This window comes from Adiantum capillus-veneris, chromosome 1 (genome assembly GCF_014529385.1).
Source record: "Adiantum capillus-veneris isolate H3 chromosome 1, ASM1452938v2, whole genome shotgun sequence".
NCBI classification, from domain to species: domain Eukaryota; kingdom Viridiplantae; phylum Streptophyta; class Polypodiopsida; order Polypodiales; family Pteridaceae; genus Adiantum; species Adiantum capillus-veneris.
The window spans coordinates 18351855-18379488 of NC_140931.1; the positions used below are offsets into that span (position 1 = coordinate 18351855).

The following is a 27634-nucleotide window of genomic DNA, read 5'->3' on the forward strand; positions in this document are numbered from 1 at the left end:
TGTTTCCGGGTGTGTTCCCATTCCCCCTTTCCGTAGGCCTCCCCCTTTCGAAGAAACGAGCTTTTGCCCTCTAGCTCTACACGATGGCTTCAAGGTTGATGTCCCTGGTGCGAAAATGTAGAGAAACTCAAGAGGCATGTCACAACTTGCACAATGTTGCCTCCCACCGCGGCTGAAACAAACTAAGGCCGGTTACACAATGAACTTGCGGCCGCTACTTCTAATACTTTAAGCCAATAATTGCTTTATAGGTTGAGTCGAGCGCATTTGCTTGTTACACACTACCATTTTGAGCGTGACGCCATAGACGAGCTAGAAGCCAACGCACATCCAAAACTGAGAGAGATTTGGACGACACCATAAGCAGCCTGCCCAAATATGGCAGAGCGTCGTTCAACCACGTAACTCCAATTACTCCGATTTGCTTGACAAAGATTGGCGCTCAAGCTTTCAATTTGGCGGAGCCTCCTGTTTGGTGTTATGGCAGTGTGTAACTCTGTGCAGGTAAAAGCTCTATAATTTGACGCCATGTCTTGGGCAGCCAGGTTTAGGCAGTGTGTAATCGTCCTAAAGTGGTTGGGCACTCAAAAGTGAAAATGAAATTAGAAAAGCCCAAAACCCCGTGTCCCTGGTGGCTCCAAAACCCTGGAGCCAGGTTTCGCTAAAGTCTCGTGCAACTGCAGGCAGCGACGATGGTCAGTGATGGCGAGGCCGAGGTAAGAAAGGAGAGGCGTAGAGCGTTGGCCATTTCGCCCATTGCGAAGCCTCTCGCAGGAAAGAAGCTATGCAAGCGAACGCTAAAGGTCATTAGGCGAGGTAACCATCTCCTTCACACACCCGCACAGGGAGCATTGGCTATCCTAATTATTTTTCCTCGTATGTGTATCTTTCAGCTTCGGAAATGAAGCAGCTCAAGAGGGGGGTGAAGGAGGTTGTAAAGTTTGTCAGACGGGGGAAGAAAGGGTAAATTTCTTTCTTTTACATGCCGTGGTGAGAGTGCGTGTGTGTGTGTAGAGAGAGAGAGAGAGAGAGAGAGAGAGAGAGAGAGAGAGAGAGAGAGAGAGAGAGAGAGAGTCGAATGAACCCGTTGCTATGGAAGCCTGTGCAGGTGCCTACTCGTCCCGCTGCAGCCATGATGGTGCCCCCCCCCCCCCCCCCCCCCCCCCCCCCGAGTCACGTGCTTGGTTCCTTTTGTTCTTTGGTTGAGAGAGAGAGAGAGAGAGAGAGAGAGAGAGAGAGAGAGAGAGAGAGAGAGAGAGTTCACAGGGGACGCCCACTTTTGGGCTTACCGTCCCCACTTGCCGTCCCGCCCTGTTTTTTACAGTAAAAATCCATTTGAACCCTGTCCTTCGTCCCCAGACGTGTCCCTTGTGACTGAGAGAGAGAGAGAGAGAGAGAGAGAGAGAGAGAGAGAGAGAGAGAGAGAGAGAGAGAGAGAGAGAGAGAGAGAGAGAGAGAGAGTCGTGGTATATGTGCCGTGCTTTTGAATGCGGGTGTTTCTATGAGTGGTGTGTGTGTGTGTGTCTATGCATGTGATTTGTGGCCGCTTTCTTGGATGCATGTGCAGACTTAGACTTCTGTGGATGCGTGTGGATTTATGTTTTTTTTCTTTTGGGTCTTGAATCTTTCATATCACACAAAGGGCCAAGGCATATGTAGTATTAGGATGTGCATTGCCAACCCATAGCAACATGGATTTTTATTTCCTCTGACTTTGTCAAGAGTTTGGGAGTTGACTATGATCTAGTGGGATGAGAAATCAAGCCCGAGCTTGCTGTCAAAGAAACTAGCAAAACTACGCTACTCATTGATTCCCTTTCTCTTACTATTCATGGCTATCACGGAAGGTTGACCTCCGTATTATGAGGCCGGGATATTGAAATTTTTAGGCATTTTTTACTTTTTTGACATGAGAATTGGATCGGACAATTCATTTGAGGGTATATAACGATCCCAAGCCCACTTCGTAATCGATTAATTCCTTGCCCAATGTGTTGGTTCAAGAAATCTCTCTCTCTCTCTCTCTCTCTCTCTCTCTCTCTCTTCCCCCTCCCCCCCTCTCGTGCATTCTGTCTTCATCTCTATGCTCGTGCATCGTCTACTTTGACATGATATCAGAGCAAGTTGGCTCGTAATCGTGGGAGTTGCGCGCAAATGAGAAGAGGAGTCGAGCTCGGCGGCGCTTTGGAATTGGAGAGCGCAATCACGTGGGGCACGAGCATGGAGAGAACTTGAAGAAGGCTATTTCCATATGGATCAACACTTCAACCTTTTCATGATCTCAAAAGTTGTTCTCGTGCCACCTCAACCTCAAGATAATTGACTAGAGACAACTATGCTCATTGGAAATTGATCATGTGACTATGGCTTCTACATAGGCTCGTTTGAGGGTATATAACGATCCCAAGCCCACTTCGTATCTGATTCCTTGCCCAATGTGTTGGTTTAATGAGTCTCTCTCTCTCTCTCTTGTGCATTCTCTCTTTATCTCTTCCATGAAACACCGGGAAGAGGATGAAGAGGCTAGCGGCAAGGGTGAGGCTCAAAACTTGCAAGTCTCGGGGAAAAAAATTGCTTTGATACCACTGTAAGGATTCTAGGTACTAATTCTTAATTAAGTACTTAAACTCATGATTAAGACTTAAGAAACTTGAATTGAACTTAGAAACAAGACTCAGAAGACTGTGTGTTGATTGATTGAATGACACAATGAAACTGAGTACAATAGGCACCTTAATATAGGAGAGGAGGAGACACAAATGAAAAGACACGTCTCTTGGTGAAGAGACATGACTTTAGATGTAAAGACGCATCCTTTAGGCGAAGAGCTGCAACGATTGGGCGAAGAGTCGCATCCTTAGAGCGAAGGGGTGTGACCAGTCGTCGAAGGAGTGTGGCTTTTGGCGAAGAGGCACGTCTCTTGAGCGAAGGGTCGTGAATATCCAAGCGCAGGGGTCCTCCTTGGCATGGTTCTTCGCATATCTGCAACTAGGAGTAGATATAATACCACAACATAGTCACAATCGTGACAGAAACCACTTTTAACACAAAAACATGAACATACCCATTCCATGTAATGTGATTGGAAAAAGTCGTCTTTTTTAAAGACTCTGCATGCAATGTAGATGAACATACAGATGGAATCCCAAACCGTTCATCAAACACACGCAAACAATGGAATCAAAACTTGTCTTTTTGATGTAAACCTATCAATTGTGGCAAATCACAATGGCAATGCCGATGCTTGATCCTCAATTCTTCTTGTGCTCTTTCGGATACTGTGTCATGCCAAAGAAATATAGAATGTGAATTCCTTGGTGCAAACATTCATCTTTTCATGAGTAATCTGCATACATCCGTGCTCATTCATGCGTGAATCGTGTTCATCGTACCATATGTCATGCCTATGAAAAGGGATCACATAAGGACGGTGACTAAAATACAGGAAATCATCACAAATGAAACACTCGAACAATGCGTGTTGACTAATCATAATACTTCATGTCGGGGTTCTTGGGACCTCGACTCAAGAGCCAAGATCGGTTCTTCGTGATTGATTGAATTTGCAATGAGGTTAGCTTCTAGACAAAGTATCAACTAAACCATCATTCTTGTGAACAATGACATCTTTATCTTGCAAATCATCATGTTTGTGAATAATTACATCTTTATCATGCAAATCATGTGTGTCGTGCTTTGGAGAACACAAGACTGAGAGAGTCTCCTTCTCCCGATTCTTTTCAATCTTCGCCTGCACATTAGAAATGAGAGATGAAGAATGAACAACTTGCTCCCCATGAATGACAATGGGAGAGTCACTTTTGGCATTGAAAGTGAAAGTATTTTCCGCCCAATCAATGAGAGGGTTGTGCTCACGAAACCACCGAATGCCTAAAAGCATATCACATCCTGAAAGAGGAGAGACTACAAATTTTCTACAGAAGGGCGCTTGTTGAACAATGAACAAAACATCAAGGCACTCTTGCGTGATGAGAGAGTCCTTACCAAGAGCGAAGCCCGACACCTCGAAAGGAGATATCTTGCTAACCTCCAAGCTGGCTCTTTTGACAAGAGAATCACTAATCACATCATGCATACTGCTTGGGTCAAACAATATGACGAAATGTTGACCCTTCACATGACCATAACACTCAATGAGAGACTCATCAATGGGAGGATCATGAGAAACTTGGGTCACACTCGTGTTCTCATTACCCTTGATGTGACAATGATAACATCGACCTTCCTTAGAATAAATGCTTTGTTCCTCCTACGTGATGTATCCTCCTAAAATTCTTTGTGCTACCTTTTCATGTGGAGTGAGCTTAGGTTTAGCAATCGTGTTTACTTTACCCTTAGGTTCATTTGGAGAGTTCTTTTTTGAGAGTACTAGAGGAAGATTGGTTACAAGAGCTACCATTCTTACTGTTCTTACTGTTCTGAGAAGTCTGAGAGGTACTAAAACCGGCCTGTACAACGGAGAGGGTGGTACTATTTTAATTACCTGTTAACTTTACACAAAGCACTGAGAAGGGAAGAGAACACAGTTGCGTCCAGTGACTAGAATGTCACTGCGTACACGAGACCGACATCCTGTAGGCCCCAAAGATTGGCGCCCCTTTCGGTATTTCTTTATTCAAATTAAGGTAGACGATCCGACCACTTAGCACAAGCTTTCACAAAGCTGTCCAAACCTGGTGAGGGCTGAAAACGCAGGTTTTCGACCTGATTTTGGCAGTATAACGGCGCAAAAACCCTTGTAGGTCAAAAGCACCTGTCTAGGACGGATTCCCTCGCTATCTGGAAGCTTTCTGGTGAGCTGTCACAAAAATTCAGCGAGCTGTAATTCTCTGTTTTTCACTGTCGGGTGCCCAAAAGCCTGTACACGCATCCCAAGCTCTCACGAGGCTCCCCTGAGATTCCCTTGTAGTTTAGGTGCGAAACCCTAAACTTGCAGAAAAACACAGTAGGCTGTAATTCGCTGTTTCGGATCGTTTTTAGCGGAGTGAACACGCCTACGCGTGTCTCAAGGGCTCCTGCACGCAATGGGACAGTTCCCTTGTGAATTGGACGAGTTTTCACGCGAGAAAACTCTCCGAACTCGCAATCTTTCGCGATGGAACTGTGCATACCTGTGGGGGATTAGCTAATTGGATTAGCAATTAGCTAATCCGGTTCCTGTTCAGAAGGCTCTTGCCTTGGCAAATGCGCATAAACCCCCAAAACTGTACATGTTCATCTGAGTAGCCCAACTAGTGGGGCATTACTGTATGAGCCAAAGGGGAGAGAGAGATGCACGAGAGCAAGTCATCGCGCTACATGAGACAGAGGAGAAGGCAAGCTTTCCATTAAAGTTGTAGACCTGCACCCACTACTCACACACACACTGTAGGTCACTTGTGTTAAAAAATCAGCCTCCTCTCTCAAATTGGGCGCCCCCTCTTTATGCTGGAAGTGGCAAAACTGCTTGGAGCCGCCATGTGTCCAGTTTGCCCCTTTTGAGTTAATTCTCTAGTTCCCACTGACTTATAAAGTTATAAGTGACTTTCCGAGTGGCCCAGACTTCATTTGGCGCACACAGGCTTCCATACTCATCAGACTTCAGTGCTAACTGGCCCGACGAGTCCCAGACTGACCGACCCAGACTCCCGCTGTGAGAAACCTATTCGGCCGCAGCCGTTTTACACTGGCCATGCAATGTCCACTTGCACCTTTTCAAGGGTTCCGGGGAAAACAAGTAAAAATAAAAATAAGTAAAAATTTCTAGTACTTATTTACGGAAGGCGCCTTCAATTGATCCTCAGATCCTTTGAAAGTTTCAAACTTCACTCCTTGCCCACCTTCCTTGTAATCCTTCAGTTGACTCAAAGGAGCCACATTATCATAAACAGGTGCCTGTAATAGTGGTGCTCCATGATTGTTCATTCCAGCACTCGCATCAACTGTTTTACCTGTCATATCTGCATTTTGTACGTATGGCTGCGAAAAACCAGCCATACCAAATTGTGTTCGAGGCACTTGAAACTGGCTGTAGGCACCCTGAAAACCTGGTTGGACACCAATGTTCGCGTACATAGGGTTACCCATGCCTGTTTGCATTGTCCCGAACACATTCCCTGGCATATAACCTGTGGAAGGTCCAGCCATAGCTTGAAACACTGAACCACCTCCAAAATAACCAGGATAAGTATTAGGTAATGGAAGGGTCTGACGCATAGCGTGTTCATTACTCCCTTGACCATTCACAAATGGTTCTTGTCTAGCTAAAGCAAGTTGCTTTGGATCATTGGACACCGCTAGTTGCTCAACCACAGGGGCTTTCCCTCGAGCATCATGAGTCCTCTGTGCATTGGAAATCTCCTTTTCCTGCAACGGCTCAGTCATGCCCTGTGTAGGAGGCTGAAAACCCTTTGTCGGAGCCTGTAAGAACTCCTGCATCCTTGGGCAGAGTTACCGGGGAACGCTCCCTAGCCCCCGTTCCGGCGTTCCGGGGGGCAGTTCCCTTCCCGAATGTTCCGAAACGTCTCGGAACGTCTGACGTTCCCGGTGGCCAGTGCAAACCAGAACGGCCGTTCCGGAACGTTCCGAAACGCCCCCCGAACGTTCCGGAATGCCCCTGGAATGACCAACGGCTACAAACAAATTTGGCAAAAATTGAAAAAATTGAAGTAAATGTTTGGGCTTCTTTTTGAAGTGTGCAAGGCCTCAAGGACTCATAAAATGCACCCCCCTCCCCCTTTCTCTCCACAAGCTAATCCTCAAGGCTCAAGCTCTCTCCCTCTCACACTCTCAAGATCTCTGCCTCTCAAGACTCACTCTCTCAAGGCTCAAGGCTTCAAGCCTTCAAGCCTTCAAGCTCTCTTTCTCTCCCTCCCACTCTCTCAAATCTCTCTCCCTCTCTCTCTCTCTCTCTCATCATCTAGTCATAGCAAGGTTGAATGGTCTTCAAAACGAGTTTTTTGTGAGAATTAGAGTCAAAGCACTCTAATACTCCTTGTATTTAAACACAAGGAGCTAAAAAATGCACTATTTTGGTGTTTTTTATACCTCCCGTTCCGCGCCGTTCCTGTTTCGGACCCCTACCCGTTCCCCCATTCCGCGGGGATCCCGTTGTCGTTCCCGTTCCGCGTTCCGGGTAACTATGTCCTTGGGTTGTTAGCCAATTGTTGAAACATGTCCATGCAGCAACGCAGTTGAGTTCTAAACAACCTGTCCTCTTCTTGAAGAGTTGAAGGAACTTTCTCCGTGCCATGTGAGGAAGATCCCTCTTCAGGTACTTGATCTCTCTTCTCTGCCATAACGACAAGCTCTGTGTTGCTTTCACCCACAACAATTCACGCTGCACTTTTTGAAGAAAAAGTGACTATCCCGGCAATGGAACCATAAAACCGGCGTGTACAACGGAGAGGGCGGTACTATTTCAATTACCTGTTAACTTTACACAAAGCACTGAGAAGGGAAGAGAACACAGTTGTGTCCAGCGACTAGAATGTCACTGCGCACACGAGACCGACACCCTGTAGGCCCCAAAGACTGGTGCCTCTTTCGGTATTTCTTTATTCAAATTGAGGTAGATGATCTGACCACTTAGCACAAGCTTTCACAAAGCTGTCCAAACCTGGCGATGGCTGAAAACGCAGGTTTTCGACCTGATTTTGGCAGCATAACGGTGCAAAAACCCCTGCAGGTCAAAAGCACCTGTCTAGGACGGATTCCCTCGATCTGGAAGCTTTCTGGTGAGCTGTCACAGAAATTCAGCGGGCTGCAATTCCCTGTTTTTCACTGTCGGGTGCCCAAAAGCTTGTACATGCATCCCAAGGCTCTCACGAGGCTCCCTCGGGGTTCCCTTGCAGTTTAGGTGCAAAACCCTAAACCTGCAGAAAAACACAGCAGGCTGTAATTCGCTGTTTCGAATCATTTTTAACGGAGTGAACACGCCTACGCGTGTCCCAAGGGCTCCCGCACGCAATGGGACAGTTCCCCTGTGAATTGGACGAGTTTTCACGTGAGAAAACTCTCCGAACTTGCAGTCTTTCGCGATGGAACTGTGCGTACCTGTGGGGGATTAGCAATTAGCTAATCCGGTTCTTGTTCAGAAGGCTCTTGGCTTGGCAAACGCGCATAAACCCCCATAACTGTACATGTTCATCCGAGTAGCCCAACTAGTGGGGCATTACCATATGTGCCAAAGGGGAGAGAGAGATGCACGAGAGCAAGTCATCGCGCTATATGAGACAGAGAAGGCAAGCGTTCCATTAAAGCTGTAGACCTGCATCCACTACTCACACACACACTGTAGGTCACTTGTGTTCTAAAATCAGCCTCCTCTCTCAAATTGGGCGTCCCCTCTTCATGCTGGAAGTGGCAAAATTGCCTGGAGCCGCCATGTGTCCAATTTGCCCCTCTTGAGTTAATTCTCTAGTTCCCACTGACTTATAAAGTTATTAGTGACTTTTCGAGTGGCTCAGACTTCATTTGGTGCACACAGGCTTCCATACTCATCAGAATTCAATGCTAATTGGTCCGACCAGTCTTAGACTGACCGACCCAGACTCCCGTTGTGAGAAACCTATTCGGCCGCAACCGTTTTACACTGGCCATGCAATGTCCACTTGCACCTTTTCAAGGGTTCCGGGGATAACAAGTAAAAAATATAAATAAATAAAAATATCTAGTACTTATTTACGAAAGGCAACAGGAAAAATACACCTCCTGGTGACAGGTACTTTGCGAAGTCTTGTTCTCCTTCAGCTTTCCCTTGTTGTGCTTCATCTCCTACACGAGAGCAATCGCTACCGCCTTGTTGAGATCTACGGGGTCGAAGACTTCTACATCAAACTTGATATATTTGTCCAACCCGAAAATGAAAGCCTCCTTGCGCTCATCATCCAATTTGTGTAATTGGGTGCTTAGCTGCAAAACTCGGTTAGAGAAAGACATAACTGGCAAACCATTTTGCTTGAGACTGCGTCAATCGTCTTTCATTTGTGCTAGTTACTGAGGTGGCATCAACCGCGCCTTGAGCTTGTCTTGGAAGTCGGCCCAATTGAAGGAAAGGGGTGCGTCTTCATGGGCTGCCTCTAGGTGCGCGACCAACTGTGCCCCTTGCCATGAATGGTACCAATTAATGGCATCATCGGCAAGGTACATGGTTGCTATTAAAACCTTGCTATTCTCTGTCTTCTTAGTTGTCGCAAAATAAGCATTAAATTGATGCAACCAAGAATGAATAACACTAGCATCCATATTACCGTCATAGTTAGTGAACTTGATCTTCTCTGTGACAGGGTTGTTGGAGTTCGAGTCTCTACTACTTGATGAACCACCAACATCTTTGGCCAGCTCGGGTTTCGAGGTGAGTACCTGTAGGACCAACTCTTGCATGCGTTGGTCTCTCTGTGCCTCACGCTCTTAACTCCAAGGCTGCTCGTCTGTCTTCGGCTGCTACTCGTTGTGCTTCGCGTGCTTGCTCACGCTCCAGCTCAATAGTTGCCCTTCTTTCTTCGGCCGCCAAGCACGCTTGCTCATGATCACGCTCCAAGGTTGTCCTTTTCTCTTCAGTCGCCAAGCGCGCTTGCTCGCGCTCACGCTTCAAGGCTGTCCTTTGCTCTTCGGCTGCCAAGTTCGCTTGCTTGCGCTCACGCTCCAAGGTTGCCCTTTTCTCTTTGGTCGCCAAGCGCGCTTGCTCGCGCTCACGCTTCAAGGCTGTCCTTTGCTCTTCGGCTGCCAAGTGCGCTTGCTTGCGCTCACGCTCCAAGGTTGCCCTTTTCTCTTCGGTCGCCAAGCGCGCTTGCTCGCGCTCACACTTCAAGGCTGTCCTTTGCTCTTCGGCTGCCAAGTGTGCTTGCTTGCGCTCACGCTCCAAGGTTGCCCTTTTCTCCTCGGCCGCCAAGCGCGCTTGCTCGCGCTTATGCTCCAAAGTTGTCCTTTCTTTCTGCTTTTCTTTCTTCGCGTTCGCGATCTAATTCTGCTTCTCTTTCTGCTTTTCTTTCTTTGCTCTCGCGATCAAAGATTGCCTTTCTTTCTTCGCGCTCGTGCTCCAAGGCAGCGCATTGCGCTTCTTGTTGTAACATCATGTCCGTCATCGTCTTGACCAAAGCCTCCATAGGATTTGGTGCAATCCTTGGTGTAGATGGGGAGGGGGGAGGGTCGTAAAAACCTCATGGTGGGGAAAATTCTTCTTCGCCACTTCCATGCTCATCACCTCCATGCGAAGTATCCATTCCGCTTCGGGTGATGACCATACATTGAAGTCTTGGGTTCTTAAGTTCACGAGGAACTTGGGTTCTTGAGGTTCTTCTTTCGCTTGCAATTTGTGTTAGAGAAGGATCTTCTCTTACCCGAGCTCTTCTCTTTCCCGCGGGCGCACCCCTTGGCAGCCTTGCACTCACACCAAGGTTGCTTTTTCCCACCTCATGTCGATTGGCCGGCCGCTAAGTGCACGGTCCGCTCTCAATGAGTGAAAAGAGAAACAAGGGGAGGCTAGACAAGCCCTTCTTTCTTGGGTTTGTGTCACTCTTCAAAAACACGATTAGGAATCGACACGCCCAAGTGGACTTTTTTTGTGGTTCTTTCCTTGAGTGATACAAAACACTGCCAAAGCTCTGATACCAATGTAAGGTGTAGCGGAAGTGAATGTTGAACTTTGCTCAAGATGAGTGCTCCGAACTGTGCTCAAGGGTTCTTTTTACTTACGAAAGGGAGAGCCTTCCGTTCCTTTAGTGAGAGAGTGCAAGTGATCACAAACAAAGTGGATAAACACTGTGAATGAAGGTGCTGCGAGACTGAGAGATAGAGAGAAGAATACGACACTAGAATGTTGTCCAACCCTGCTTCGAAGGCCCCACTCTCTATGGTGAGAGCGGTCTACTATTGATTGCACAAATCTCTACAATGCAATGGACTTGCCGACGATGTCGACGACGATGAGGACGACGATGAGACGGGCTGAAAACTGAAAACGATAAGGGCTAAAATCTGCAAATCTTGTATCTGCTGAGTTCTGACTCTATGTCGGTGGTGACGGCGATGATGACGACGCGACGACAACGCGTTGAAAACGTAGATGCTAAAAATCTGCGAATAGCAGGCTGAATCTGCAAACGCTGGCTGATTTGACCGTGCGGCGAGGATCTGTTGCGGACAGGCGAGATCTGCAAGGTTTGGGGGATGCTAACTGCTGAAAATGCAAAACGCTGATGCATACGGGTGTTTTGTCGCGGAGAATCTGCAAAACGCTAAGGGATCTGCAAATTGCAAAAATGCTAGGGCTGTTGTGGCAAAAACGCTAGACAAATTGTTGTGAATCTGCAAACGATGGACTGATCTACAAATGCTAAAAACACCGAGCTGTTCTTGAGGGATGAAAACGCTAAGTGTTTGGCCGGGGGGGCTTGTTGAGAAGGTGCACTGTCAGACTTGTGGTCTCTACTGCCTCTTCTGCCAGAAACTGCTAGCGCTAGCTTTTCTTATATATTGCCTAAGTCAATTTGCCCTACCCAGTTTTCCAACAAAGTCACTTATTAATAATAAGTGAAAACTGGCTAAAATAGGGAAAATAGGTTTTTTGCACTGTGAAAACGCTAAGTGTTTGGCCGGGGGGGCTTGTTGAGAAGGTGCACTGTCAGACTTGTGGTCTCTACTGCCTCTTCTGCCAGAAACTGCTAGCGCTAGCTTTTCTTATATATTGCCTAAGTCAATTTGCCCTACCCAGTTTTCCAACAAAGTCACTTATTAATAATAAGTGAAAACTGGCTAAAATAGGGAAAATAGGTTTTTTGCACTGTGAAATGTTCTTGATGGTAATGTTGATGATCATGCTGTGTGCAACCAGAGGATATGCATCTACTCTAAGTGCTTGGACATGCACGGTCTGCGAATAGACTCACAAAAGTGCCAGTACACTTGTCCCGTGACACATCCAACCTTATGTGTCCGTGGACAAGCTACAGCATGATCAGGGTTCAATCAGTCCAGTCAGTCTAGATTAGAAGTGATCTGGCACTTTTGTGAGTCTATTCGTACCGTGCATGCCCAGTCACTTAGCATAGATGCATATCCTCTGGTTGCACACAGCATGATCATCAATATTCCCATCAGAATCCATTAAAATCAATTAGGGGAATTTTCCAGTGCATTTAGCCTATTTTCCCTATTTTTGACATTTTTCACTTATTATTTTTAAGTGACTTCCCAATAAAGGTAGGTAGGGCAATTTTGCTAAGTTTGTATATAAGCAAACCCAAGTTAGCACTCAATGGCAGAAGAGGCAGCAGGAGCTTCCCGCACCTTTTCAGCAGGAACCCCCATCAGCACCCCCAGCGTTTGTGTTTCCCTCGTCTCCAACCCCTTCAAGCTAGCGTTTTCTGTAGCCTCATCATTACCTCCACAGCCTGGCGTTTCCAGCCATTCCAAGGATCCCCATCAAGTCCCAGCAACCAGCGTTTTCACTAACCCTAGGAGGCAGCCAGCGTTTTTGGCATTTTCAGCCCTAGCGATCAACCTCAGGATCTGCGTTTTCTTCAGCAGAGGAACAACGTTTTCAGCCTTCTGGGACGACATCAGATTCAACACTAGTTGGATGCAAAAGAACCCCAATTTTCAGCCCATAAAAACGCAGCCAAAACAATCATTTTCAGCCACCGAAACAGTTCCGGAATTCAGCAGATAGAAGATCACAGATTTCAGCCCTAAAGTCGTCGTCGTCATCACCGTCGTCGTCATCGGCATAGTCCCAAGTTGCATCAGTCCATTGCATCGGCATTGTACCACTTTGTGCAATCATAAGTAGACCACTCTCGTCGACGAAAGTGAGGCCTTCGGAGGAGGGTTTTACAACTTCTCTGGTGTCGTATCTCTCTTCTCTCTCTATCTCTCAGTCTCATACACTTGCACGCACATTGTCCATTCACTTTGATGTGATCATAGCACTTTCCATTAAGAACGGAAGGCTCTTCCTTCCATAAGAATAAAAGGAACCTTGAGCACAGTTCGGAGCACTCATCTTGAGGAAAGCGCAAACAATCATTCTGCTGCACATTGGTATCAAAGCTTTGACAGTGTTCTGTATCACTCAAGGAAAGAAAGAACCACATAATTTTTTTTGCTTGTTGAGATCGCACGAACCCAAGTTCGCTTGGGCGTGTCGATTCCTAATCGTGTTTTGAAGAGTGACGGGAATCCCAAGAAAGAAGGGCTTGTCCAACCTCCCCTCATGCCTCTTTTCACTCATTGAGAGCGGACCGTGCACTTAGCGACCGGCCAATCGACGTGAGGTGGGAAAAAGCAACCTTGGTGTGAGCGCAAGGCCGCCTAGGGGTGCGCCCGCGGAAAGGAGTAGAACTCGGGTGAAGAGAAGATCCTTCTCAAACATAGATTGCAAGCGAAAGAAAAGCCTCAAGAACCTCAAGAACCAAGACCCCCAAGAACCCAAGTTCCTCGTGAACTTAAGAACCCAAGACCACACGAATCCACAAGAACCCACGACTTCAGAATGATTATCACTCGAAGCGGAATGGATACTTCGCTTGGAGGTGATGAGCATGAGAGAGACGAAGAATAATTTTTCCCACCATGAGGTTTTTCTGATCCTTCCCCGTATACTCCAAGGATTGCACTAACTCCTATGGAGGCTTTGGAGCAATTGTTTCTGAAACAAAATTTAGAACGTGAAGCAAGAGATGCAGAAAGAATGGCAGAAATGAAACGCAGACACGCAGAAGAAAAAGCAGAAAGAGAAGCCGAAAGAAAGGCAAGACAAGAACGGTGCGACCGACACATGCAAGAGTTCTTGCGACTCTTGTATCCCGTGCCGACACAGATGCAAGAGATTCAGGAGACGGAGACTCTCTCAGTCTCTTCTTCTCCAAAGCATGACACACAGGATTTGCATGATTGTGTGAAGCATGATGATGAATTGATTGACAATGACTTGCAAGATGTTTTGATTGACAGTGATAAGCACAATGATTTGCATGATGATTTGAATGACAAGCATGATGATTTGGATGACAAAGATAAGCATGATGATTTGAATGATATTGCTAAGCATGATGATTTGGATGATAATGATAAGCATGATGATTTGCATGATCAAGATGTGATTTCTCACAAGCATGATGATTTGCATGATCAAGATGTGATTTCTCACAACCATGATGAATTGCATGAAGATGATGTGATTGTTCACAAGGATGATGTGTTAGTGGATGCTTTTTCTAGCGAAGCTAACCTCGTTGCAGATTCGATCAACCACGAAGAACCGATCTTGGCTTTCGAGTCGAGGTCCAATGTAACATTTAATGGCCTAAAATCTTATGTGTAGCGGAAATTAGCATGAACATAGTGGGCATTTCATTAGAATAGATTCCTAATGAGAATTACAAGAGTGCTTGGGTGGAGAGAGCAACAAAAAGCATAACACCTAGTTAGATAGCATCGACAATACTTTCAAAAGAGAGAGCAATTAAGCTATTGACAACAGTTGAGGACCGGATTTGCATGGAGCCGGTCCCCCCTCCAAAAGGCTTTGTATTATGGTTTCTCCCATCAAGAGAGACATTGTACAATACAATTCTTTGTGTTCCTTCAAGACTAGCTAGTGCAATGAAGATGGAAGCTTCATACACCAAGCAAAACACTTAATCAAACACAACTTGAATTATCCCCGTTCTCAGACCCAAGACCTCACACACCTTCGAAGATGGTGAGAGCTAGCAGGGTATGAGAGTAGATTGAGAGGAAAAAGAAGTATCTTACGAGAAAGAAGTACATCTCCTCACATAATCACTCATATTAGCATAGCTTAGCTTAGTAATTAGCTTGGTAGAGAAGATGAGCATGCATTGAAGCTTGGCTCTTGGTTGGATTTGCATCCACATGCCAAGAGAGTGTTGATGTAGGCTTCTATCTCACAAGCTTGGAGTAGGTGATGAGCTCTCCATTAAAGCTTGGGAGGAGATAGAGTATTTTCCCTTCACACATGGTCAAGTGTGAGAGTGTGTGTGTCAATGCCAAGCAAAAATCAGCCCCCCCCTCTCTTGGGCGAGCCCTAGCTGCTAAATAAGTCTGGCCTTTGCCTCATTGGACCTCCCCAGGTCAAGCCAATAGGAATTAAGCAGCATAAGTGATAGCCTTTAGACATGTGTCCCCCTTTCCCCTTTTGTGAGAGCTTTAGGTAATTAAATAATTAAACTAAACTCTCATTGGACCCCTTTGCCTCCTGGCCAATAGGAATCAGGCAAGCCATGGGGCTCCTGAATGCTCATTGGACCCCTTGGGAGACTGCCCAATAGTCTTCTAAGAGACTTAATTCTCATTGGTTTCTTTTATTAAATGTTTTTAAATTAATTAAACTAGATTTACTCTAGCTTAATTCTCATTGGTCCACTTCAAGGGTCTTCCAATAGGAATTGGGCACACCTTGTGGGCATCTGGCCTAGGGAGCTGACATGTGTCCCTCATTCCCTTTGTGTAAAGGGAGCCTGTGTGTGTGTGTGTGGCTTTCTCTCTCATCCCCTAGCTTTGGGGCTCGCCCCCTCCCATGTAGGGATGTAGAAAGACTTTTTGGGCACACACTAAGCATCCAATTTTCCCTAGGGTTGACCTTTGGACACAACCTTTGAATTTTGGCACCTTAGCATTTTGGAAGTCTTAATGGGCTGAACCTTAGGGTCTTTTTGGCCCATTGTTTCACATGGCTCTTTTGCAGATGGCCCCCCCTTTGGATCCCTATTTTCCCTCCTTTGGATCCCTACTGTGGCCGGTCTGCTAACTTAACCAATATTCTAGCTTTTTCTCCCTTGGCACTTCCCTACATTAAATGATCAGTTTAATATGAGAAAATCATTTAGGAGAATTAGATATTGATTATTATGACATTACCTCTCTCTTGAAATCATAGTCGTCCTCGACTATGGTGTAGAGAAGATAAAGCATATGCATGAGTCCTTTTCTTAGCGGGTAGAGGATCCCTATGTTACCCTACGACATCATTCCATAATGGATGACTAGTCCATTTGGCGCTTGAGAGCCTGAGGCTGCCGCAAGCATGTCTGCACATTAGTCCTATCAGTCTTCCATAGTAGAGGGACAAGCTCTACTTTGGTGTTTGGGAGACGTCGTCCCCGCAAACTTGATCTAAGCATGCATACTACTTCATTTTTGTGCACAAATAAAGAAAAAGAGTCTTATAAGACAAAAAATTTTTGTTCATTTTTAACATTTTGTACATTTGCTTACTCTTGGGAAGTATTGTAAGCATTGACAAGGTTTAGGTTATCCTTTAATTGTATGCCTTGCATCCATCTAGCATCTTCAAAAGGATAATTCTTAAACTTAATAAGATATCGTCGGATAGTCTTACCGCCTCTTAATACCTTGTCTTCATGTCGGAGAATGGACTCGGGCTGCAGCACCTCCTCGTGGTCCTCGATCTCCGGTGGGTCTTCAATAGTTGGTTCTTGAGGTGGCTCTCCTTTGTAAGGCTTTAAGAGGCTCACATGAAAAGCATTGTGTATGAGCCAATGATTGGGCAACTTAAGTTGATAGGCCATCTCATTGATTGGTTTAAGAATCTGGAAGGGACCATAATACCTTTTTGCTAGTTTAGCATAGTACTTTTGGTGGCCCGTACGATTCTTGCCCGTCGTGTGCCTTAATCGAGCCTTGGGAAACTTTAACAAGACCCAATCGTTTTCTTTAAAGGCTTGGGCTTTCTGTGCTTGTCAGCAGCAGTCTTTTGCCTTTGCTGTGAGATAGAGATAGCATCCTTAATCTTTTGGAAAGATTCTTGTAGGTCTCGGCTATACTCATCTGCAGCGAAGATCTTCCCATGTACCTTAAGTAGCAAGGGACTTTTTGATCTTCCCTCAATTACCTCGAAAGGTGCTTTTCCTGTAGAAGTATGTACAGTGTTATTGTAAGCATACTCTACTAAGGGTAAGTACTTCTCCCATTGGGATCTTTGATCTACTTCCGTTACATAGGCTTTTAGTAGATCGAGAATGGTTAGGTTAGCTATTTCACTTTGGCCATCGTTTGTGGATGATAGGCCGAAGAGAAGTTTAGCCTTGTTCCTAAATTCTCAAAGAGACCCTTCCAGAAATTACTGGTCATTCTAGGATCTCTATCCGACACTATGGACATTGGCAAGCCATGGTACTTGAAAATTTGTGAAATGAAGAGGGTTGCCATTTGATGGGCTTTGATAGTCTTTTTGACAGGTATAAAATGAGCTTGTTTACTGAACCTGTCTACTATCGTCCATATTCCCGTATTCCCATGGATAGACTTAGGCAATCCAAAGATAAAATCCATGGATATGCTCTCCCACGGTGAATTAGGGATTGGCAAGGGTTGAAGCAATCCAAGTTGCTTCCCTCTATCAAATTTTGTCTTTTGACATACCACACATTTGGAAACATACTCGTGTATGTTCACTTTCATTGTAGGCCAATAGAAATATGTTTCAATTCCCTTTAGGGTAGACTGAATCCCTCTATGCCCCGCATATGGGGGAGCATGAGATTCATACATTACTTTCTCACGTAGTGAGTTAGTAACGCATAGTCTATTGCCATAGAGAAGATAACCATCTTGTAAAGTAAATGGTTCTTCTTTCTTCCCTAATGCAAGGGCTGAAATCACATCTCTAAAATCGGGATCAATAGCATACTCATCTATCATTGAAGATAGATCATTGTGAGTTGCTATGGAAACCGCATTCACTCTCGGGCGTCTTGAGAGTGCATCGGCTACTTGATTATGCTTGCCAGCAATGTGAGCAATATGAAAATGAAATTGCGAAAGGAAATTTGCCCACCTCATTTGTTTGTCGGAGAGCTTGGTCTGCGTCATGAAGTACTTAAGACTTTGGTGATCCGTTCGCAGAATGAAAGGAGTCCCCAATAAATAGTGCTTCCATGAGTCTAAGGCATGTAGAACTGCAAGGAGTTCTTTTTCGTATATGCCTAGAGCTTGCTCAACAGGATCGAGCCTTCGACTCTCATAGCCTATGGCGTGCCCTTCTTGGAGCAAGAACAGCCCCAAGGCAATCACCACAAGCATCACATTGGACCTCAAATGGTTTTGAGAGATCCGGTAGTGTAAGCACAGGTTGAGAGATAAGCTTTTCTTTAAGCTTTTCGAAAGCATTGTTCTCCTTAGCAGACCACGTATACCTAACATTTTTCTTTGTTAGGTCATGTAATGGTCCCGCAATTTGTGAGAACTTTTCTATGAAGCGTCTATAGTATGCACACATACCTATAAAGCTTCTTAGTTCATGAAGATTCCTTGGTTTAGGCCATCCTTTTATTACCTCTAACTTAGATGGATCCATTTGGATTCCATCTTGAGAGATAATGTGACCTAAATATTGAATCTCTTGCAAGAAAAATTCACTTTTTTTCGATTAACATAAAGTTTATTCTCTCTTAAAACTTGAAATATTACCTGGAGGTGTTGCTTGTGTTCCTCCAATGAATTAGAGTAGATGATAATATCATCAAAGAACACTCCAGTGAAGGTTCGATGAGGCCTGAACAGCTTCTCCATCAAGCGGTTAAATGTGGCTGGTGCATTAGTCAAGCCAAAAGGCATGACAATGTATTCGTAAAGACCAAATGTAGTACGAAATGCGGTCTTTACAATGTCTTGATCAACTATCCTTATTTGATGATAGCCACTTTTTAGGTCAATCCTACTGAAGTAGGTCGATCCTTGTAGCTTATCAAATAGGTCTTCTACCCGTGGAACGGGAAACCTATTCTTGATAGTGATCCTATTTAGTGCTCTATAGTCGACACACATACGATATGTGCCGTCTTTCTTTTGCACTAATAGCACAGGTGAGCAAAATGGAGATGAGCTAGGCCTAACCATGCCCTTCTCAATTAACTCATGCACTTGCCGCATAATCTCCTCTTGTTGAGCTTGAGAAACTCTATAAGGAGGTTTGTTAGGCGGTGAACTTCCTGGAAGAAGTTCAATTGCATGGTCGTCATTACCTCGTTTAGGAGGTAGCTCACAAGGGATGTCGTCAATAAAGACATCTTGAAACCCCTTGAGAAAATTGGATAACTCTAATTCCTTTTGGTTGCTTTTATTTTCTTTTGCTAAAGCATTAGGTTCATTTTGAGAATCTTTAACAAAAATCATGTACACGGAAATAGAGCTCTTTATTGACTTGTTGAAAGCTGGTGTATGTACAATGGGGATGGTGTTACCCATCTCCCTAGCATCTATATACATGTCTTTTTCCCTGAACTTAAAGGAGATTCTCCTTTCAGGAAATTTAACATGGGCAGCCAGGCGGTCAAACCATGGTGCCCCTAGGATTACATCCTCATGCTTGAGAGGAGAGATAAAGAAGTCCTCTTTGTCCACATAGCCTTGGACATGAAGCCTCAATTTCCCGATTAAGGGAGTGACTGAAGCTTCTTGCCCCTTGAAGGCACTGTCTGCGGGTAGGATATCTCCCATCTCGTAGGATTGTATGCCTAGCTTGGTGGCTAACTCCATAGATATGAAATTGTGAGTAGAACCAGGGTCAAAGAGAATAAAAGCATCATGTTCTCTTACCTTTCCCCAAGCATGGCATAGAGGAGATCCTTTGTGGTGAGTTTGATGAATCTCCTCCTCTTGGATTTCAACCAAAGAAGCTCTAGGAGGATCTTGGCGGTTGTTCTTTTGGGGACAAGCGCGGTACGCATGCCCTTGTTCGCCGCACTTGAAACACCGGTTATCTTTACGATAACGCTCAAGCTCTTCAGGAGAGAGTTTATTCTTTCCTTTGTAAACTCCCTTCTCTTTAGCTTTGTTGGAATTGCCCTTAGGAGACTTTTGGACATTGTCCTTCCCCTTAGGCTCATTGGAACCCTTGTTTTCCGGGGGCTTATTATTTCTTTGAATTTTAGCTTTGTTGGAATTGCCCTTAGGAGACTTTTGGACATTGTCCTTCCCCTTAGGCTCATTGGAACCCTTGTTTTCCGGGGGCTTATTATTTCTTTTACCCCCCGTTTGGAAATTGATTCGCGAGGCCACCATAGTATGGTGTATTACCGCCGATATGGTACGTGGCCTTTGGGAGTTGACATACTCCGCCATTTCTTCGGTTAAGCCCGCACAAAATTGTTGCTTTTGCTCTCCAAAATCCAACTTTTTGAAGACAGTGGCTTTGAGTTGTAGGTCCCAAAACTTGTCTACATATTTGTGGATGGATTCATTGGGAGAGAGCTTTAAGCTTCGCCATTCGGTGAGTACTTTGTCTTTGGCATCGGTGGCCAAAAACTGCTTCATAATGGAAGCTCTTAAAGCCTTCCATGTTCGTGGAGCTTCACCGTTGGCTCGTAGGCTAGACCACCATTGTCTGGCGGACTTTTGAAAGTGCATAGCTACATGGCGTAGCTTAGAGGACTCCGTGAAGCCCTCATCTCCAAACGCCGCATCGAATTGCTGGATAAAGGCCAAAACTTTGTCTGTAGCACCGAAGGTGCCATCATAGGTAAGGAAAGAGATGCTCTTCCCTCCCTCTTTGAATTTCTTCAGCTTGGACGACCTCTTCCATGCGGCATAGGATTTCCTATGGCCTCTTCTTTTTGATGGTTCAAAAGTTGCACCATCACTTTCTTCAGAAGATGAAGAATTTGAAGAAGGTGGAGAAGAGGGTGACCTCTTTCTCGCCTTTTTCTTGTCTTGATCTTTGTCGTCTTCACCATAGCTTTCATAAGAGGAAGAGGATGAAGAAGATGGAGAAGAGGGTGTCCTCTTTCTCGCCTTTTTCCTTCTCTTGTTTTTTATCATCCCTCTTTGAATTATGGCGTGGAGAAGAGTGTGATGGTCTTCTCCGCTTTGGTGGTGATGGAGAGCGTTTAGCCCGCCGTCTTCGTGGAGCCATCTCCGCCGAGGTGGCGGGAGACTCGCTTCTTTCTCGTTCCTTCGGTGGAGGCTCTTGAGTTCTCCTTTGGGAAGGAGATGCATCATCAAGAAGTAAGTTCTTGAGCCCTTCATATGGATTCTCTTCTTCTTCCCGAATCGGAGAGAGACCTCTTTTGGTAGTCTCACAAGGAGGCTTCCTAGGTGTTCTCTCGTCATGGTGATGAGCTTGGAGAATCCCGTGAGCACGGAGCTGCCGTTGCACTTCACTTTGGAGAGATGGATTGCCCATGGCTTGTTGAAGCCTAGAAACAAGATAGTTAACAAGCATTGAAGCATCATTAGTAGCTTGCTCATGAGCAAAATCAAAGTTATCAACATTAATTTCACTCTCTTTACTATTGTCAGCCATTCTAACAACTTTTAGGTGTAAACTTTTTAGGTGTACTTTGGCACTTCAAGCCCTAGTTGCTACTCCTCTTTACCCCTTTAGAAAAAGCACTCAAGCTACTGTACCCGCGGCTCGAATACCATTAATTGCAAGGAATAGAAGAGAGGGTCTTTCGACACCAAAACAGCACCGGCTCCTGTCAAGCTTCTAATAGCTCAATAGTGGTTAAGCCGTAGGCAAGCCCCGTAGGACTCCACTATTAAGACCATAGCTCTCGACGGTGATGCCCCGTTAACTGCACAAAGGCAGGCGCACTGCAAGGCTGAAAAATCCCTATTCTACTTACTCACAGGCAATTAATAATACCAACCATTTGTAGCTAGCTTGAGGACCTCCCTTCTTGAGCAAGAAAAGAGAAACCTTGAGCTCTGATACCAATGTAACATTTAATGGCCTAAAATCTTATGTGTAGCGGAAATTAGCATGAACATAGTGGGCATTTCATTAGAATAGATTCCTAATGAGAATTACAAGAGTGCTTGGGTGGAGAGAGCAACAAAAAGCATAACACCTAGTTAGATAGCATCGACAATACTTTCAAAAGAGAGAGCAATTAAGCTATTGACAACAGTTGAGGACCGGATTTGCATGGAGCCGGTCCCCCCTCCAAAAGGCTTTGTATTATGGTTTCTCCCATCAAGAGAGACATTGTACAATACAATTCTTTGTGTTCCTTCAAGACTAGCTAGTGCAATGAAGATGGAAGCTTCATACACCAAGCAAAACACTTAATCAAACACAACTTGAATTATCCCCGTTCTCAGACCCAAGACCTCACACACCTTCGAAGATGGTGAGAGCTAGCAGGGTATGAGAGTAGATTGAGAGGAAAAAGAAGTATCTTACGAGAAAGAAGTACATCTCCTCACATAATCACTCATATTAGCATAGCTTAGCTTAGTAATTAGCTTGGTAGAGAAGATGAGCATGCATTGAAGCTTGGCTCTTGGTTGGATTTGCATCCACATGCCAAGAGAGTGTTGATGTAGGCTTCTATCTCACAAGCTTGGAGTAGGTGATGAGCTCTCCATTAAAGCTTGGGAGGAGATAGAGTATTTTCCCTTCACACATGGTCAAGTGTGAGAGTGTGTGTGTCAATGCCAAGCAAAAATCAGCCCCCCCCCTCTCTTGGGCGAGCCCTAGCTGCTAAATAAGTCTGGCCTTTGCCTCATTGGACCTCCCCAGGTCAAGCCAATAGGAATTAAGCAGCATAAGTGATAGCCTTTAGACATGTGTCCCCCTTTCCCCTTTTGTGAGAGCTTTAGGTAATTAAATAATTAAACTAAACTCTCATTGGACCCCTTTGCCTCCTGGCCAATAGGAATCAGGCAAGCCATGGGGCTCCTGAATGCTCATTGGACCCCTTGGGAGACTGCCCAATAGTCTTCTAAGAGACTTAATTCTCATTGGTTTCTTTTATTAAATGTTTTTAAATTAATTAAACTAGATTTACTCTAGCTTAATTCTCATTGGTCCACTTCAAGGGTCTTCCAATAGGAATTGGGCACACCTTGTGGGCATCTGGCCTAGGGAGCTGACATGTGTCCCTCATTCCCTTTGTGTAAAGGGAGCCTGTGTGTGTGTGTGTGGCTTTCTCTCTCATCCCCTAGCTTTGGGGCTCGCCCCCTCCCATGTAGGGATGTAGAAAGACTTTTTGGGCACACACTAAGCATCCAATTTTCCCTAGGGTTGACCTTTGGACACAACCTTTGAATTTTGGAACCTTAGCATTTTGGAAGTCTTAATGGGCTGAACCTTAGGGTCTTTTTGGCCCATTGTTTCACATGGCTCTTTTGCAGATGGCCCCCCCTTTGGATCCCTATTTTCCCTCCTTTGGATCCCTACTGTGGTCGGTCTGCTAACTTAACCAATATTCTAGCTTTTTCTCCCTTGGCACTTCCCCACATTAAATGATCAGTTTAATATGAGAAAATCATTTAGGAGAATTAGATATTGATTATTATGACATCCAAAGAATCCCCCACAGGACGATTCGATCAATCACGAAGGATCGATCTTCGCTCTTGAGCCTAGGTCCAAAGAACCCTCACGGGAAGTATTATGTGTTCGCATGATTGATACGCATGCATTGTTCGAGTGTTTCATTCGTGATCGTTTCCTGTATTTTAGTCAGCATCTTTATGTGATCCCTTTTTCTAGACATGACATATTGCATGTTGAGCACGTTTCTCTCATTGATGAGCACGAATGTATGCGGATTTTTCATGAAAAGCTGAAAAGTATGTATGTAAGGAAGTCACATTCCATGTCTCTTCCTTGGCATGACATAGTTTCCGAACGAGCACATGGAAGTATGAGCACTAAGCATGGGCATTTCCGTTGTGAATTGCCACAGTTGATTGATTTAGATGAGAATGACACGATTCGATCTCATTTTTTGCATGTGTTTGATGAACGGGTTGTCACTCCGTCTCTATGTTCATCTACATTGCATGCACAGTCTTTAGCGAAGATAAGATTTTTTCCACTCACTTTATATAGAATAGGTATGTTCATGGTTTTGTGTTGGAAATGGTTTCAGGAATTTTCAGCCATGGAGATTCTTGAAGAAGAAAGAAGCATGACACTCGACGAAGTTGAAACATCGAAGGAGCCACAGAAGACTTTGTGTCGCTTTCGGCGCGGCCCAAAGAAGCAAGCGTTGCAGACCTTTATGAAGTTCAAGTACCGCACGACCCACACATCAGAGTGGGCCGGCGAAGACTCCCTTCCAGGATTCCGGATGCTATTGGCGATCTCCCTCGACGCCATATAGTTCGGTACCAACACCTCACTTTGAAAAGGAGGGGATGTTACGTGACACATTCAACCCTATGTGTCCGTGGACAAGCTACAGCATGATCAGGGTTCAGTCAATCCAGTTAGTCTAGATTAGAAGTGATCTGGCACTTTTGTGATTCTATTCGTAGACCGTGGATGCCCAGTCACTTAGCATAGATGCATATCCTCTGTTTGCACACAGCATGATCATCAATATTCCCATTAGAATCCATTAGAATCAGCTAAGGAAATTTTCTAGTGCATTTAGCCTATTTTCCCTATTTTTGATATTTTTCACTTACTATTTTTAAGTGACTTCCCAACAAAAGTAGGTAGGGCAATTTTGCTAAGTTTGTATATAAGCAAACCCAAGTTAGCACTCAATGGTAGAAGAGGCAGCAAGAGCTTCCTGCACCTTCTCAGCAGGAACCCCCATCAGCACCCCCAGCGTTTGTGTTTCCCTCGTCGCCAACCCCTTCAAGCTAGCGTTTTCTGTAGCCTCATCATTACCTCCACAGCCTGGCGTTTCCAGCCATTCCAAGGATCCCCATCAAGTCCCAGCAACCAGCGTTTTCACTAACCCTAGGAGGCAGCCAGCGTTTTTGGCATTTTCAGCCCTAGCGATCAACCTCAGGATCTGCGTTTTCTTCAGCAGAGGAACAACGTTTTCAGCCTTCTGGGACGACATCAGATTCAGCACTAGTTGGATGCAGAAGAACCCCAATTTTCAGCCCATAAAAACGCAGCCAAAACAATCATTTTCAGCCACCGAAACAGTTCCGGAATTCAGCAGATAGAAGATCACAGATTTCAGCGCTAAAGTCGTCGTCGTCATCACCGTCGTCGTCATCGGCATAGTCCCAAGTTGCATCAGTCCATTGCATCGGCATTGTACCACTTTGTGCAATCATAAGTAGACCACTCTCGTCGACGAAAGTGAGGCCTTCGGAGGAGGGTTTTACAACTTCTCTGGTGTCGTATCTTTCTTCTCTCTCTATCTCTCAGTCTCATACACTTGCACGCACATTGTCCATTCACTTTGATGTGATGATAGCACTTTCCATTAAGAACGGAAGGCTCTCCCTTCCATAAGAATAGTTCGGAGCACTCATCTTGAGCAAAGTGCTAACAATCATTCCGTTGCACCTTACAACACTTCCTAAGCTAAGGTAACTGAACCCTTGTCGTGAAGTAGCTTGTCCACGTACACATAGGGTTAAATGTGCATGTGACATGGTTGCTTTGGTTCTTTCTTTTCTGTGGAAGTCTCTTGCCCCATTGAGGTGGACACTGGCTTGTCCGTAGGATAGGTCAATGAACCAGCATGCATACCAAAACGTTCCTTGGCATGTCCCATAAGTCTTTGAATAGTGTTAGACTTCTTTTGCAGACAAAATTGTCAAATCTCTTTTGGAAATCCACAGCTTAACCGCTCAATCTGGTCCTTAAAAGCAATCCTCCGAAATGAGGACATTGCATATAGGTATGCCAAAACCTTTGGAAATAGTCATCCAAAGTGTCTTTACATCTAGTTATCGCTTATGGCACGTGGAAGTGGTGCAGATTCCGTTGTCAAGATCGATCGTTATTCTTTGAAGTTTATCTTCACTTAGCTAGTGATGAACCTTCGGCTAAGAAGATGGATAGAATTCTTATCGAATTTCCATACGAGTATTTGAATATGTTCAAGGATTGCAGAATGTTGTAGCGGATGCCTTGATTAGAATGCCTCAAAGAACGACATTGGCAATGCCAGTTTCTTCATTTCAGATTGATATTTTTGAGTGTTTTAAGGATCAACATTTGACTGACAAGGATCTTTCAGCAATTCACCATCTCCTACTTTGACGATTTCAGAGTTGAAGACCTAGGCTTCTTATTCTTTGGTTTATGGTTTACTTTATGAGGAGTTTCGATGGCGACACACTCCAGTCTTGTTGGCTTCCCATTCTCCGAGGGAGGTGTCTTCGTTGGTTGCAGATTTGTCCATCATCCGATTTTACCGTTATGCTGCCACTTCGACATACTGCGGAGGAAGCGAAGCTGAAAGCTGGATGACCACGCAGATGGCCCATGTGGATGGATTTTCTCAATGGTGATTTGGAGGATGAGGTGTATGTGGAGCAACCTCCCTGTTTCTGAGTCCAAAGATAGATAAAGTTTACTGGGTGCAGAAGGTCGTGAAGGGCTGCGAAGGCTCCTTTATTTGAAGTAGGCTCCACGCACTTAATACCAGAAGATTGCTGCTTTTTTCTATGACATCAATTTCATAGGTCTTCTGCAGACCTAGACTTCGTACGGAGCTGAGCTGGTGTCTCCCCTGGCTGTGCCTCGTATTCTCTTCGCTGGTTGGAGGTGCTGATTGATGCAGGTCTTTCCTCTTTTTAGTTTTCTGTTCTCTCAATTTGTCTTGTGTTGTTTTGGGGTGCATGTGTCAACCATTGAGTATCCCATTGTGAGCTGCACGATTACGGACGGCAGCAGGCTTTCTAATGTTTCGTTTTCTTGCGGCCTCTACCTATTGCAGCTTCTCTTTCAGCATCATTACCTGGTTCACCTCTTCTCTTTCTTAGTTGAGAGACTCCTTGTAATAGTTCTTCAGCAGCCACCTTGAGCAAGTGGACTGGCCTTGTATGAGTCTTCCTTTTGAGTGTGCTCCGACAGAAAAGCCTTGTTTCCCCTACCTTTGGGAGATGTCTTTAGGTCTCCTTCCTTGTTGCCTCTTCACACTTCACCTTTGGCTGTGCCTCGTGTTTTCTTTGAAGTTTGGGTTGCAGTTCGATGCTGGTTCGTAGGCTTCCAAGCCCATTTTGTGGGCTGCGGCTGATTGATGCAGATCTCCTCACCTTTCACCATCTGCTAGCTCCCTCTTTAACCTCCTTTGATCTATTTGAGATATTGCTATGAAGCAGATGCCTACCCTTATGCTTGTACGGAGACTCACAGGATGCATCCCCCTTAGCCTTGTGCTTCAGCTTTCTTATGTTGCTATTTTTATGTTCTGAAATTTTGTAAGGCTGGTTTCTTGTGCAGGCTTTGTGTGATTGCTGGTGATATTTCTCCAATTGACGTGATTACACATGTTCCAGTTCTTTGCGAAGAATCAGATGTTCCTTATATCTATGTCCCTTCAAAAGAGGTTATTGTGCTCTCTTCTTTACTGAACCTCCTGCTGCTTAATGCTGCTACGTGTGAAAAGCACGTATTTGATGCTGACAGAAAGTTTCCTATGATGGATTGCAGGACCTTGCTAGTGCTAGTGTTACAAGGCGCCCTACTTGTTGTGTCTTGATTTTGACTGAGCCACAAAAGGGTGAAGTCAAGGAAGAAGACAAGTTGAAGTTTAAAGAGGATTTTGATGATGTAGTTAAGGAAGTTAGAAGTTTGACATCTTCTTTTTACTGACAGTTTCAGCTTATAATGTTTGTATTACCATGCTTCATTTAATAGGGGCTGCAATGGGTGGAATGTGCGCCCCTTTCTTGTAACATGGTATCCTTTTATAGTCAAGCATATGCTATTTCTGAA

At 45.0% G+C, this 27634-nt stretch overlaps 1 protein-coding gene across 1 annotated transcript; it reads left to right on the plus strand.

Moving 5' to 3' along the window:
- The first annotated feature begins 616 nt into the window (after window positions 1–616).
- On the plus strand, window positions 617–27634 carry LOC147464383 (Ribosomal protein L7Ae/L30e/S12e/Gadd45 family protein). The gene is made up of 4 exons (XM_086514539.1): window positions 617–816; window positions 894–963; window positions 27140–27245; window positions 27350–27634. Exons 1-4 carry the CDS (start codon window positions 693–695, stop codon window positions 27509–27511), a joined length of 462 nt encoding a protein of 153 aa, XP_086370665.1. The 5' UTR covers window positions 617–692; the 3' UTR covers window positions 27512–27634.

Bases quoted from the DNA above. Each gene is read 5' to 3' on its own strand.
- LOC147464383 (XM_086514539.1), top strand. From the start codon at position 693: ATGGTCAGTGATGGCGAGGCCGAGGTAAGAAAGGAGAGGCGTAGAGCG. The intron at 817-893 runs GTAACCATCTCC...TGTATCTTTCAG, and splicing joins GCTAAAGGTCATTAGGCGAG to CTTCGGAAATGAAGCAGCTC. The intron at 27,246-27,349 runs GTTATTGTGCTC...GATGGATTGCAG, and splicing joins TCTATGTCCCTTCAAAAGAG to GACCTTGCTAGTGCTAGTGT.